Genomic DNA, 15,102 nt, shown 5'->3' on the forward strand with positions numbered 1-15,102 from the left:
TTTTTGATGTGACCAAAATGGTTGAAGACTTACAAACTCAAAATAAAAATTTGGTGAAAAAGATTGATTATTTGGAAAACCAATCTAGATGGAACAATATAAAGATTATTGGTTTGCCGGAAGGTATGGAGAGACCAGACCCAAGAAAATTTTTTACTGAATGGATTCCGCAGGTGCTGGGTCAAGAACATTTTCCGGAAGGTATAATACTGGAACGTGCTCACAGAGCCTTGCGTAGAAGACCCATTTCAGGTCAAAGTCCAAGACCTGTTTTGGTTCGTTGCTTGAATTATTACAACAGAGAAATAATTTTACGAGTGGCTATTAGAAATGCACAACAGAGAAAATCACCCTTGATGATTCAAAATAATTGAGTTTTCTTCTATGCGGATTTGAGTCAAGAAGTTATGTTCCAACGACGGGAATTCAATCCTGCTAAAGAGTTGTTGTGGAAGAAAGGTTACAAAGCAACCTTTAGATATCCAGCTGTTTTGAAGGTTTTTCAAGATGGTTACCAACCAAAGTTCTTTGATTCTCCAAAGGAAGCTATAGCATTTGCTCAAGAGCTGCCAATTACTCAGATTCAACAGAGACATAGTCCGCCGTGATCTCTAAGGAGACAAGAGATGGAAGAAAAGAGCCGTGCTCCAAGAAGGAATGGTTGTAATGGTGACTCGGCAGTTGGAGCTGATTAAAAGAAGAGTTCCTTTTTTTTTTCTAATTTTTTTTTAAAAAAGGGATATTAAATAATGATGATGTCAGTTTAAGATGAAGTGAGAGTTGGGGGAGAGAACTGGATAGGCACTATTTCCTGAAAGTCATCTGCTACGTGTGAGTTATCTCACACCCATTTTTTTTTGGGAGTTACCACATTGCACGGTTTAGATGGGAGGGGGTATTTTTAACCTCCTACCCGTTTTTTTCCCCTTTTTTTGTATTATTAGATTAAAGAGTGAAGGGGTTTTTTTTTGTTTAAATATAAAAAAAAGCATAAGAAAGTATTTGATTGTTTAAAAACTAAAAATTGATGTGGTTTTTTTTGTAAAGTTTATTCAGTAGATAAGGAATTTCTGAAATTTAAATGTGAATGGGATGGATAATTTTTTTTTTATTTTTTCTTTAACTTTAAGGTGAAAGGAGTGGTAATTCTGGTGTATATTATTTTGCTATTTTAGTTATAGAACGAAGGGAATAATGGTGAAAGTTGTAAATTGAATTGTACAATTCTTAATGAGGCTTGAATTTTGTTTGTGGTTTATGCTCCATTTGTTGAAGATATAGATTTCGTTGTAGATGTGTTTTTATTATTTGGATATCTGAATTTTAACGTAATGATTGGGGATATTTAAATGTGGTATTGGAGCTTTTATTGGATAACTATTCAAGAGTAAAAGGGAAAAATGGTGGAAGAGTACTAAAATTGAATTGTACAATGCTTAATGAGGTTTGAATTTTGTTTTAAGATGGTGGTTTATGTGACTAATATGATGATAGATGTGAAGTTAGTTGATATTTGGTGAAGGTTTATCTCTATAGAGAAAGTTTTTTTCATCTTTTTTTTCATGCTACAATTTTTTTTAAGAATTGATTATTGTTTAAGAATTTTTGATAATGTTACTAACTTTACTAATTTTTTATATTAAGTTTGAGTTAAATATATGTTTCATCTTAACTCCGTTTGTTAAATATATGCATTTAAGTTTGATTTAAATATGTTTTTTAAGTCTGATATCTTAGTATTAATTACTTTTCTTTTTGTTAGTATTTTAATCGGTTATGTTTTTGTTTTTTTTTGTAAGTGGGTTTTTTTTCTCACATATATTATTAACTTTATTAATTCTTCACACTTTATTTTGGGGGGAAAGGGGGGGTTGGGCTAATTTGAGTTGGGTTATTAATGTGTAATAATTATTGGGGAGGGTATAGTTTATTTAGATTACTGATACTGTATTGTAATTTTATTATTTTATTCTTAATTTTTTTTTAATGTAATCCTATATGTTATTCATGTTATAAAATCTTAAATAAAGTTTAAAAAAAAAGAAGCCGACCTCCTTCCTCTACTTCTCAAGGACCAGACGCCCTCCCACCCCCTTGCTGCCAGACACCACACTGCCCACCCTGGGCCTAGCCGACCCTCAGGCAACCCCACCTCATCAACCTTTGACCAGGAGCCAACCCTGCAACGGTCTTGGAGGCACAGAAGGCAGCCAGACCGCCTAAACTTGTAAGATACAACCGGCACCGTTCCGCACCCCCCGCCCGGACTTAAGAAGGGGGTGAATGTGGTGATACAACCACCAGCCTACTGCAGGGAGTGACCTTTGTACCTGCAGGAAGACCACCTGCCCAGCTGTCAATCAACCAACCTGGCTATAGACCCTGAGCCGGCCCCTCCCAGGCCAGTCATACGTGGAGCTATCAAGACTGGAACTGGTGTGCGAGACTTTAAGTGGATTAAAACCTGTAGTACAATCTTTCTGTGTTTTGTATCTGCCTGCTGCACCACAGTCACACAAACAATTTTAGCACGTCTACTTTCTGACCTACTCTCCCACCCATCAGCATTCAAAAGGAGTTGGTAGCTTTCAAATTAACAAACAACAATGGGGAAAAACTCCTGTCTCCTGTCACTTCTGTACTCTTACCTTACGGTCCAAAATTCATCAGCAAATCTTCTCACAAATACGTACAATGAATGCATTCAAGTTCTACACAACTTCCCACTCTGCTTCCCAATCTTTAAATGAATATGGAAGCTTGGAGAGCAAGTTACACCCAGTAACGTATTCAAGTTTTTTTTTTAAAAACTGCTTTATTTTTGAATGAATTTCTTAAGAATCATTTATAAAGAGATGTGTACAAAATTTTTACAGTACCAAAAGATAAATTGATGCTCATACAACCAATTTAAACAGTTGCTAAAGCAGAAATAATGTGATGACTCAAGTCTTTTCCAGATCATGCCTCGGTTTTTGATCCTTCCCTTGTTCTCATGTGTTGTGATGCTTCCCTCGAGTTCCCCTCCACCAGAAATCTTAACGCAAGGTAATGTTATTCTGACTTAGAGAGCGGTTGAGAATCCTGTATTCAAGGCATTCCAAAGTTGGTGGGTAGGTGTGGAGTTCAAATTTGTTAGCAAATAATGCATCGTTTCCATTTAACCATTTCAAATCCTCAGGTCCATAGATACAAATACCTCTGGAATAATGACCTGTGAGACAAAGAAAAAGTCTTAAGTTCACAATCACATTAATATTATTCAAGCAACATCAATTAGAAGTAGAGGTTAATGCAGTTGAATTGTTAAACACCCATTTAAAAATATTGAATTCCTGGTCTCAACAAATACAAAAGGCAAAGTTTTTTTTATAAAGTGTACACTGACAGCACAGTAATAGGCCCCTTTGGCCCACGACCCTGTGCCGACCCAACTGACCAACGACCCCAGTATGTTTCAAATGGTGGAAGGAAAACGAACCCCCAGGGAAAACCCAAGCAGACATGGGGAGAACATACAAACTCCTTTCGGACAGCACAGGTCATTGGTGCTGTAACAGCATTGCACTAACCATGCTACCCAAACTAGTGTTACGAGCCCAAAGGACCCCAAAATCCAGCAGCAATAGACATTCACCAAGACAAGTGGTTTTTAAAACAAGTTATTTTTAATCAACTTCAAACATGAAAATAGAATCAAACTTTAACTTATCTCTATACTTAACTATACTCCATACTAACCCAAATTACCCCCTTCTAATTCAAGGAAAGTTCTTTGGTTCACAGTTCAACCTCACTTCTCCTTCTTCCAAGTTCTCTGGTTGCAGGCAATCACAATACAATGCACAGAATTTAACGTAAAAAGTTCACCAGGCTTTGGTGCTTGAAAGATAAATGTTTATCGCTCAGGAAGGTTCTCGTAAAGTTTGCAGAGAGAGATTTGTTGTTCCAGGATTTCCACAAACTGAGGTACCACAACTAGTCACCTCAATGTCTCGCTGATTAAACTTCCCCCATCAGGGTTTTGTTTCAGATGGTAACCTCTTTCTTTCAGGTTACAACAGAGCACCTTCTGTTCCTCACATCAGACAGATAGCACTTCCAGCCATCCACTACTTTTCGAACTTTTCATCAGTTCTTCCTGGATTGTACTGTCTCTCACACACACCAGCTGAGAGAGAGGGCTTTTTTCTCTCTCTCTCTCCCTCCCTCCCTCTCCAACTGAAACTCCAAAGAGAGCATGTGACTCATGTATTGCAAAACCCCCACCTTCCTGAGCAAAACAACAGGAGTTCTTTCTTCTTTCAAGTTGTTATCTTAGGGTACAATCCAGAGTTGATCCTTGACCATACTTGTAAGCACTTTGTCAAAGGGTACTGATAGACAGCAGGACTCCAGCAAGACAATGGTCAAGCATTTTATGAAGAAGTCAGTTCAATTAACATCTACTTATGAAAGGTGCTTATTCTCCAAGAGATCCTGCAATGTGAATTCTTCAGTCTTTCAAATAAGATCGCTTTTAAAATGTGTGAATGTATGTGACCGACTCTAAATCTTACAAATTCTCCCCAAATATTAATATTGGTACAATAATTCCCTGTGTGAGGCTTGAACTCACTGCCTACAGATTAGGAGACTAAAGTGCTGCCTACTGCACCAACAAGGCCCTATTTACTTCTTCTTTCTTTGGCTTAGCTTCGTGGATGAAGATTTATGGAGGGGTGTGTCCACGTCTGCTGCAGGCTCGTTGGTGACTGACAAGTCCGATGCAGGACAGGCAGGCACGGTTGCAGCGGTTGCAAGGGAAAATTGGTTGGTTGGGGTTGGGTGTTGGGTTTTTCCTCCTTTGTCTTTTGTCAGTGAGGTGGGCTCTGCGGTCTTCTTCAAAGGAGGTTACTGCCCGCCGAACTGTGAGGCGCCAAGATGCACGGTTGGAGGCGATATCAGCCCACTGGCAGTGGTCAATGTGGCAGGTGTTGGAATCTAGGGGTTAAAACAGTATGAAATAAATGATTAATCAATAAGTTCATTTGGACTGCATGAGTCAGGGAAAGAGGAATGTGGCTAAGTGGCTGTCACAGCATGGAGCAAAGTTGGCTGAACAAAATTGGCTGCTCCCAAGATACAGGGAGAGGATATGCATAAAACGATTTAGGAGGAATGCTCAACTGAAGGAGGTGGGAAGTAGCACAGGAGACACAGGCCAGATCAGAACAAAGAATGGCCCGCAAGAATCAAAGGGAATGGAAAACCAGTCTAGGAGGAAGATTAAGGCACGAGGAGGTGTTAAAGAGAACAGCAGAAATTGGCCAGACAGGGACCGAATGGTGATTAGAAATATCTGGGGATGAATTAATTTCAGATCTAAACAACAGGATAGTCTGGCCTGGAGGATTAACATGGGAATGCTACACCCCAGAAATCTGCAAAACAGGAGATGACTTGTGATAACCCTTATGCAAAAAGATCTAGCAGGGAAAACAACTTTTGTTCTGTGTGATAAGATTGACCTATATAAACTGTGCCAACTGGACAATAGGGGTCAGTCTTGGGGAGTAGCTCACTGTGTAAGTGACCTATGAACTAATGAGTGACCCAGAGCTCTGTTAAGTTTTATTCTTGTGCTGTGTAATAAATTGACTGTTGAACCGAATACCTTCTCCTATCACTTCATTCAAAGAACGCGCTGGACTCAGACTACACATAGACTAAATTAAGAGTAAGTTAAAGCCAGAGTCCGACAATTTGGTGACCCCGACGTGATGAAGATGGAGAAGTGACGGAAGAAAAAGATACGAAACACCGGTCGATTGTGGTGTGGTGATAACAACAAGTGACCATCCTACAAAGGGAGGTAAGCAGACGCCTGTTTTAACGAAGTTCTGCTATTGGCAAAGATAAATTGTGTGTTGTCACTACTCTGCAAAAGCCCTCGTTAAAGCCAAAGAATAAAACAAAAAGGGGGTTGGAGTCCCCCTAGTAGAACGGGGTTGGAGTCCCCTGTAGTAGAAGGGGGTTGGAGTCCCCCTAGTAGAACGGGGTTGGAGTCCCCTGTAGTAGAAGGGGGTTGGAGTCCTCCTAGTAGAACGGGGTTGGAGTCCCCTGTAGTAAAAGGGGGTTGGAGTCCTCCTAGTAGAAAGGGGGTTGGAGTCCTCCTAGTAGAAAGGGGGTTGGAGTCCTCCTAGTAGAACGGGGTTGGAGTCCCCTCGTAGCGATCTCGAGAGATAGCTTTAGACACTTGGCCAATTAGTATAAGGTGTATGGTGATGGTTATTTGCTTCTATAGTGTATAATAAGGATTTGTTTAAGAATCGTGTACCATAGTAGTGTATAATAAGTATTCGTATAAGGTGTATTGTGTTATAGTTATTTGTTTCTATAGTGTGTAATAAGTATTTGTTTAAGAATCGTGTACCATAATAGTAATAAGTATCTGTATAAGGTGTTCGGCATTTAACTGTTTTTTCATGCACGCTGGTATTGTTGCTGTGTATATCACTGTATTACTCTCGATGTTTTAAGTACTTCTGAAAAAGGGGCAGCAGAGGTTACAGATTGTACTGTTTTACAGGGTAGAGAGGGCATAGAGGCAAGGTATTTAGAATACGGATCAGGGAAACACAGTGGGGATAGGCAGTCACACAGTGAGGCATCAGTGTACACAGACTAACCGCAAAACAAACAATGTACATTTCACACAAAGGGGGAAACTAACAAGCTAACCGCAAAACAAACAATAGACACTTAACACAACCACGAGACACATAATCCCCCAGCTGGCTCTCTCTCTCTGATCATCTCTGAAGGGGAACACCTGTTTTCAGGGAGCTGCTGGTCATCTGGTGGTTATATAACGTGGAAAGGGTCGAAGTAGAGTGCAGGGTGTCAAAATCCTACCAGGAGAGAGAGCCAGGGAGTACGAGGTCTAAAGGGATAAAAATCGGAACAGAGATGGAAGGAGTAATAAGGGATGTAGGGCAAGAGTTCGGGGAAGACAGAGGAGTTCCCCCATCTGTAGACAGACAGTGGGAAAATACAAGGAATCAATTACTGGGAGGATGACCGAAGGGAGAGGAAGGACAGGCTAGGGAACGGTACGAACAGATTTGGAAAGAGCTGCAGAGTCAGGGGAAGGTACCACGAGGGTTTGAAAAAATCCGGCTGTTACTGTACTTAGGAGAAGCAGAGAGGGAAGCATGATCACACACAGAAGACAGGGTCAGGAGAACCCTCGCTTCCCTTTGGGATATGCGTTGCGGGAAAGGGGGGAAGTACGGCTTCCAGAAAGATATAGACAGATGCCGCTAATTTATAAGGGTCCGCAAATTGGGGAGAGGTATCAACCCTTCTCATTCACTGACATGAATTGTATTTTGGATAAAATGCCACCTCCGACTGAGGGAGGTGGAGCGTGGATGGGAAAGTTCTGCCAAGTTACGATGGGACATAAGATAGCCATAAGGGATTGGAGAGCATTATTGGGGAAACAGCTTGGGCTGTGGGAGATTCAGCAGGTAGAAATGATCGCAGGAATCACTAGGTGCCTCGATGCTGAGCCATTTGCCAACCATGCTACGGCAATAGGAGGGGCAATGAGAGATAAGTTCCCCGTTCCCCCCGGTGTCATGCAGTCCCTGACCTTTTCCATAAAGGAGGATGAGGAGATCTCGACTTTTTTGAGTCAGTGTAGGGAGAGTTGGACTGATAAGGCAGGAGTACACCCAGCCACAGATCCCTTGCAGACTACACTCTTTAGGGCTGCAGTAACGAGTGGACTGCCAGCTGTAGTTAGGGAGGCATTAGAGAATAACCCTGATATTCCTGGCTGCTCGAATGAGCAATGGGAAAAACATTTGACCCATCACATGAAACGTTACAGGGCTAAGCAAAAGGAGGACAAACAAACTACGGAGTCTGGCAACTCCTTAAGCTTCAATTGGCAGAGGCTAGGCAAAAGGCAAATGAGAAAAAAAAAGATTTCCTCAAAGGGTGCGAACCAGATGATTCAGCAGCCACCGCAGCCACCACAAGGGAATGATACTAATTGGCACCCGGCCCCATATTGGGCACCGGGTCCCACCGATGGGGGCAGAATGGGAGGTCCAATGGGGGGATTTCGAGTAAGAGGGAGAGTTCGGAGTGCTCCACGAAGGCAGCCAGCCGTATGTTTTGGATGCGGTCAGCCAGGACACTTGAAGAGAGACTGTCCCCTAGTTTGGGAGCCTCGGGACCCGGGGGCAAGGGGCTATGGACCACCACAACAGGAGCCTTGGGTCCAGCCCCAGAGATCGTCAGTGCCACCCCCGGTACATCAGGCACCCTATGCGGCTCTAGCTCCGAGGAGACAATTCCCTTTGCTGACAGAGGAGGAGCAATATTGCCCACAGTGACGGAGCCCGAGCACCCACGAGCAGGCTAGGTTGGCAGACCCTTTCCTGCAGATTAAAGTTATGGACATGGAAGTATCCTTTTTAGTGGATACGGGAGCCAGATTTTCAACACTCACTGGCACTGAATTTCAAGATAAAACATCATCCTCTAGCGTCCAGCTGTTAGGGTTCTCGGGTACACCAGAAAATCTGCCGTTTTCTACACCACTAGTCACTTCTGTGGCAGGACAGACTTTTACACATCAGTACATTTTGTCAGCCAGGTGCCCTACCAATCTCTTGGGCAGAGACCTGTTGGTCAAGTGCGGAGCATCGATCCTTTGTGGACCCAGCGGAATAGAGGTCACCTTTCCAAATGGATAGTCTATGAACTGTTCAATAACTACACTGCATTCCAGTTCTCAGATGTTGTTGGCGGCAGCTGGAGGATCCGCGTCTGAGGGACAATGGGCTGACATTTACTGGGGGCTGCTGCAACCTGAGGACCCACAGAAGGGAGGGCTGCTAAAGCTTTATAATCAATGGAAGCCGTGGATCCAGACGTTACACCCGTATACCCCTCCCTCGGACCCTCCCCATATGACCCTCTTTTACGATAGGGATGGGGATGAAATGTATCAGCATGCCTTTTATGAAGAGGTAGAGGGCAGGCAATGGGAAATTAATTCGGACTACATAGTGATAGGAAAGGAGGGAGTGGCCGCTGCGGTGGCACTGACATCTGAACAGCTGGAATGGTATGAGATGGCAGGTGAGGCCATCCCTCATGTCACCCTTGCAATTGGCACTACTCATCAGGCAAAAGATTTGGGACCGATGTGTCGGAACTTGAAGTCCCTAAGGGACTGGTCTGACACCCAAATACCGACAGTGCAGTTCTCCTCATCTGCTCAGGCATACAGAATTTGGTCCATTACATATGATCAAGTCCTCCTTGAGCATAGACAGATTGAACGCTTTCATGGTAGAGAGAAGATGGATCACCCCGACTCGGCCCCTATGCTAGATTCTCTCCCTGAGAACCTGTGGTCAGTGGGACCAGCAGATGTGGGTTTTTGTCAGCAGGTTGATCCCATAACCTTCGAACTGTCAGATTACACCCCTATTTGGCAGATGCAGTATCCCCACAAACCTGATGCTGAGGAAGGTTTGGCAAAGACCACTGATGGCCTTAGGTATTCAGGGGTGTTGGAACATTCGCGTTCTAGTTGGAATACACCCATTTTACCGGTTCCTAAACAAGACACGGGCAAATATCGGATGGCCCATGACTTAAGGCGCATCAATGGTATTGTGAGTACACCCACAGTTCCAGTACCAAACCCATATACTGCCATGACTGCTTTAACCCCCAACCACAAGTGGTTCTCTTGCATAGATTTAGCGAATGCTTTCTTTTGCTTGCCGCTGGCAGAACCATTAAGAGATGTGTTTTCGTTCACGTATAAAGGTAGAAAGTTACGGTATACTAGGCTTCCGCAGGGCTTTATCTTATCTCCAGGGATTTTCAATCAGGTTGAAAGAACAGCTGGGGGGGCTAGCACTGCCAGGTGGGGTAGTTCTGATCCAGTATGTAGATGACATCCTATTAGCAGCACCTGATCATGCTTCCTGTTTGGAGGCCACCTGTCTCCTGCTAGTGCAGCTGTTTAAGGCAGGCTTTAAAGTCTCTCACTCAAAGCTGCAATGCTGCAGGCAGGTGGTCACCTTTTTAGGGAGAATGGTCTCAGCGAAAGGCACAGGGATTTCCCCTGCACATCAAACAGCGATACTACATCATACAAAACCAAAGACAGTTAAAGAGATGCTTTCGTTTTTGGGTTTGTCAGGTTATAGTAGGCAGTTTATCCCATCGTATGGTGAATTGACACATCCACTGCGAACTTTGGTGAATGAGCAGGGGATGAGGAACCTGGGAGCTACACTGGATTGGACTGCACAGGCTGAGATGAGTTTTATTCTATTGAAGCAAGCTCTTACAACAGCTACAGATTTGGCGATTCCAAATTATAAACTACCTTTCTTTTTGGATGTTTCTGAAAAAGCACACACAATTGATGGTGTTCTTTTTCAGAAAAAAGGGGGTGGAAGATGTGTGCTCATGTATGGGAGTATCACACTAGACCCAACGGAAGACAGACACCCACCATGTACAAGACATGCAGCAGGAGTAGCAAAGATTTTACAAAAGGTAGCACACATAGTAATGGGACATGGCCTGACGGTATTAACAACACATAGCATTGTAGCATTTGTGAGCTCGACAGCATTTACAATGACTTCGTTAAGGCAGACGAGACTAGAAAAGATCCTGAATGCTCCAAATGTTACGTTTACCCATGAAGGCATTAACATGGCAGAAAATAGTGGAGAGGATGAACCAAACAATAAAAGGTAAGATCGGGAAAGTACAGGCACGGACCAAACTAAATTGGGTGGATGCGTTGCCTCTGGCATTAATGTCAATAAGGAGTTCGGTAAGTTCTGTGACAGGATTCACTCCATATGAACTACGAACGGGGCACCAGTTCCCGGGACTGGGAGCCGGAAGTCAGACTACGAAGAATGAGGTAAGTTCAATGGGATGCAAGATGTATTATGATAAACTAACGGCTCTGGTGTCAGATTTTTCACAACAGGTCACAGGTCCCAACAGAGAAGGGGAAACACCGATACCTTCAGTCGCGGAGTGGATTCTGCTAAAGGTCATCAAGAGAAAGTGGTCGGAGCCCAGGTGGACAGGACCCTACCGAGGGGTGGAGAGGACGTCCCACGCGGTTCGACTACAGGGAAAAGGCGAGACGTGGTATCATTGGAGTCAGTGTGCAGCCACGGACCCACCAGCACGGACCCTGGAACAGATTCGTACGGCGGCGACTGAGAACCTGTGAGCAACTACGGACTAAGAACTTTCTGAACGGGTCCCTTTAAATAACATATTGGACTCCGGGGACTGTTGATGGTAGAATCTATTGTTGTTTAAAAATCAATGACAATGGGCAAGCAGTAAAGGAGATTTCTTCAGGTATTCGCAAATTAGCTCACGTCCCGGTTCAGACCTGGCGACCCTTGGGCAGCGCATGGCTGGGAAATTTGTTCTCTGGAGACTGGGGATGGATACATACTATAGTACTAGTTGCTGGATTTGTGGTTTTGGCGTTGATTCTGATCCCATGCATCCTTCCCTGCCTCCAGTGCCTCATTCAACGAGCGCTGTCACAGAGAGACATCCCCAGACCCCAAGGCATGTATTTGTCCCTACTGCCCTCTCAAGAGTGTAATGATTACAAGGGATCAGAAATGCCAACCCTGGCATGTAACCCGGATTTCTCTATCTAATAAGTTAACTGGTGGTTGGTCTCATTTTCATGAGACCAAAAGGGGGACTGTTGGAATCTAGGGGTTAAAACAGTATGAAATAAATGATTAATCAATAAGTTCATTTGGACTGCATGAGTCAGGGAAAGAGGAATGTGGCTAAGTGGCTGTCACAGCATGGAGCAAAGTTGGCTGAACAAAATTGGCTGCTCCCAAGATACAGGGAGAGGATATGCATAAAACGATTTAGGAGGAATGCTCAACTGAAGGAGGTGGGAAGTAGCACAGGAGACACAGGCCAGATCAGAACAAAGAATGGCCCGCAAGAATCAAAGGGAATGGAAAACCAGTCTAGGAGGAAGATTAAGGCACGAGGAGGTGTTAAAGAGAACAGCAGAAATTGGCCAGACAGGGACCGAATGGTGATTAGAAATATCTGGGGATGAATTAATTTCAGATCTAAACAACAGGATAGTCTGGCCTGGAGGATTAACATGGGAATGCTACACCCCAGAAATCTGCAAAACAGGAGATGACTTGTGATAACCCTTATGCAAAAAGATCTAGCAGGGAAAACAACTTTTGTTCTGTGTGATAAGATTGACCTATATAAACTGTGCCAACTGGACAATAGGGGTCAGTCTTGGGGAGTAGCTCACTGTGTAAGTGACCTATGAACTAATGAGTGACCCAGAGCTCTGTTAAGTTTTATTCTTGTGCTGTGTAATAAATTGACTGTTGAACCGAATACCTTCTCCTATCACTTCATTCAAAGAACGCGCTGGACTCAGACTACACATAGACTAAATTAAGAGTAAGTTAAAGCCAGAGTCCGACACAGGCACCAAGAGATTTTTTTAAGCAGTCCTGTACCTCTTCTTTGGTGCACCTCTGTCTCAGTGGCCAGTGGAGAGCTCGCCACAGAACACAACCTTGGGAAGGCGACGGTCCTCCATTCTGGAGACGTGACCCACCCAGCGCAGTTGGGTCTTCAGCAGCATGGATTCGATGCTTGCGGACTCTGCCAGCTCGAGTACTTCGATGTTGGTGATGAAGTCATTCCAATGAATGTTGAGGATGGAGCGGAGATAGCGCTGATGGAAGCGTTCTAGGAGCCGTAGGTGATGCCGGTAGAGGACCCATGATTCGGAGCCGAACAGGAGCGTGGGTATGACAACGGCTCTGTACACGCTGATCTTTGTGTGTTTCTTCAGGTGGTTGTTTTTCCAGACTCTTTTGTGTAGTCTTCCAAAGGAACTATTTGCCTTGGTGAGTCTGTTGTCTATCTCTTTGTCGATCTCTGCATCAGATGAAATGGAGCAGCCGAGGTAGGTAAACTGGTTGACCGTTTTGAGTTCTGTGTGCCTGATGGAAATGTGGGGGGGCTGGTGGTCATGGTGGGGAGCTGGCTGATGGAGGACCTCAATTTTCTTCAGACTGACTTCCAGGCCAAACATTTTGGCAGTTTCCGCAAAACAGGACGTCATGCGCTGGAGAGCTGGCTCTGAATGGGCAACTAAAACTGTAGTAAAGCATTTGCTGACAGACCAAGGATTACCAATTATTGCATGAAGGGGCAAAAGACAATAATTTCCATAGGTAAGCAATAAAAGAAACTCTTAGCAAAAGAGTATGGGAAGTACTCTGGTTGTCATAGGAAATATCATCAATGCATTTGCTTTCTTCGACAAAGTTGCTGAACAGAAACAATTCTCTCCCTCTCCCAAATAAATCAACACAGTCGATCACTCTTTTCCCAATACAAATCATACCCAAGAATAGGCAGCCATGTTACATTTACCAAGGAAAAATTGAATGTTGGCTCAAAAGCTGTAGTTAAGATGCACATTAAAGAAGTGTAATCACTGAAGTACATCGCTGGAAAACACCACCAGTGCCATCTCCGCAAAACCTTCCAAATTCACTGAAAGGATAAACAAATAGTTTTCTTCCAGGCCAAAAACACATAGTAAAAGCAGGAGGAACTCAGCTGGTCTCTCAGCATCCAGAGGAGAGCAAGATGTAGAGCTGACATTTCGGGCCCTGTGGCCTTCCTCAAAGGCACAAGAAAAAAAAGCAGGCAGGCATCTCAATTAAGAATGAAAGAGAAAGGGGGAAGAATGGGAGGGGGAGGAGTCCAGGCCGACAAACAAAAGGCATTAATTGGATAGGAGAGGAAAGGTGAGAATAGATTTTGGTTCTGGTTCTGTGACAGGAGGGAAGGGGCGACAGGAGCAAGAGCTGGGAGCGAGAAAGAGAAAAGGAGACAGGAGGACGAAATTAACAGAAATGGATTTCTTTCTCCCTGGCTACCCTTAGTATTGAAGTCACTGGACTTTACAGGCCCTGCTCAACACCAGAATCCAAAAATACTATTCTAGGCTCTGCCTATGATTGAATGACTCCTTGATGAACGTTAGCTGTTTTTCTCTCCAATGATGTTGCTTATGTTTCCAGGACCTGCAGCTTCTTTGTAAATTCTAGACAGCCCCTTTGCTAGCTTTGAACAAACTTTTTGCCCTTTTACTCACCATTCAAATTTAGTGAACATTTCAGGTCTGCTTTTCTGGTTCTCCCATTAAATTTCAATCACAAATGTGCGGTATCAATCCTCCAGGGTTTTGGATTATTTCAACAAAAGTTAAATATTTTTATAATAAATCCACAGTGCTGGAGAAACTCAGCAGTTCTTCATGCATGACTAATGTTTCAGGCTTCAGCCCTCCAAGGTATGATGAGCAAACTGATTTGGTTATTCTGAATAAAACTAAATATTTTTATTTTTTGCTTCTCTCTCCAGTTTTTTCCTCATTCTGTTTCTAAAATGCAGAAACTAGGAGATTAAATTAATATCTGCACAAGCCCTTTTACACAAATCTTGAACGCTGGATTTTCTCTGCCTTCGAGCTCTTTGTAAAAAAAAATCAAAGGTGGATTGGAGTGATGTGGTGATACACCACCAGCCTACAGCAGGGGGCGACCTGTGCACCTACAGGAAGATCATCAAAGGACAAACCACACCTAGCCTGCTGTCAATCAGCCAATCTGAACAGACCAAACTCCACCCAGCTGGCTGTCAATCAACCACCTGGGATACAATCCTGAGCCGGCCCCTCCCGAGCCAGGCACTCAGGAGTCACCAGTACAGTTACCACTGTAGCAGAGACTTTTAACTGAATAAAGCCTGTTGTAAAGTCTTTCTCGAGTCTTGTGTCAGCTTACTGCTGCAGCAGTGCATCACAAGGGGTCCAAACTCACTAGTCTTCAATCTACCAAGAGGGGTACTGTCAGCGGTGGGGGATAGTGCTCTGTGACCAATCTAAAATGGTTACAACAGAGCACCTTCTGTTCCTCACATCAGACAGATAGCACTTCCAGCCATCCACTACTTTTC

General features: G+C 43.7%; 1 protein-coding gene across 3 annotated transcripts in view; it reads right to left on the reverse strand.

Annotated features, from left to right (window-relative positions):
* Positions 1-2,816: 2,816 nt before the first annotated feature.
* Positions 2,817-15,102, reverse strand: part of LOC138748408 (N-acetyllactosaminide beta-1,6-N-acetylglucosaminyl-transferase-like) — a 66,409-nt gene continuing 54,123 nt past the window's right edge. For all 3 annotated transcript variants that reach the window (XM_069908564.1, XM_069908546.1, XM_069908555.1), the window contains one exon: positions 2,817-3,214. In XM_069908564.1, coding sequence (XP_069764665.1) covers positions 3,039-3,214 — 176 coding nt within the window. In that variant the 3' untranslated portion in view covers positions 2,817-3,038. The remainder of the gene's footprint in view (positions 3,215-15,102) is intronic.

This window comes from Narcine bancroftii, chromosome 1 (assembly GCF_036971445.1).
Source record: "Narcine bancroftii isolate sNarBan1 chromosome 1, sNarBan1.hap1, whole genome shotgun sequence".
NCBI lineage: Eukaryota > Metazoa > Chordata > Chondrichthyes > Torpediniformes > Narcinidae > Narcine > Narcine bancroftii.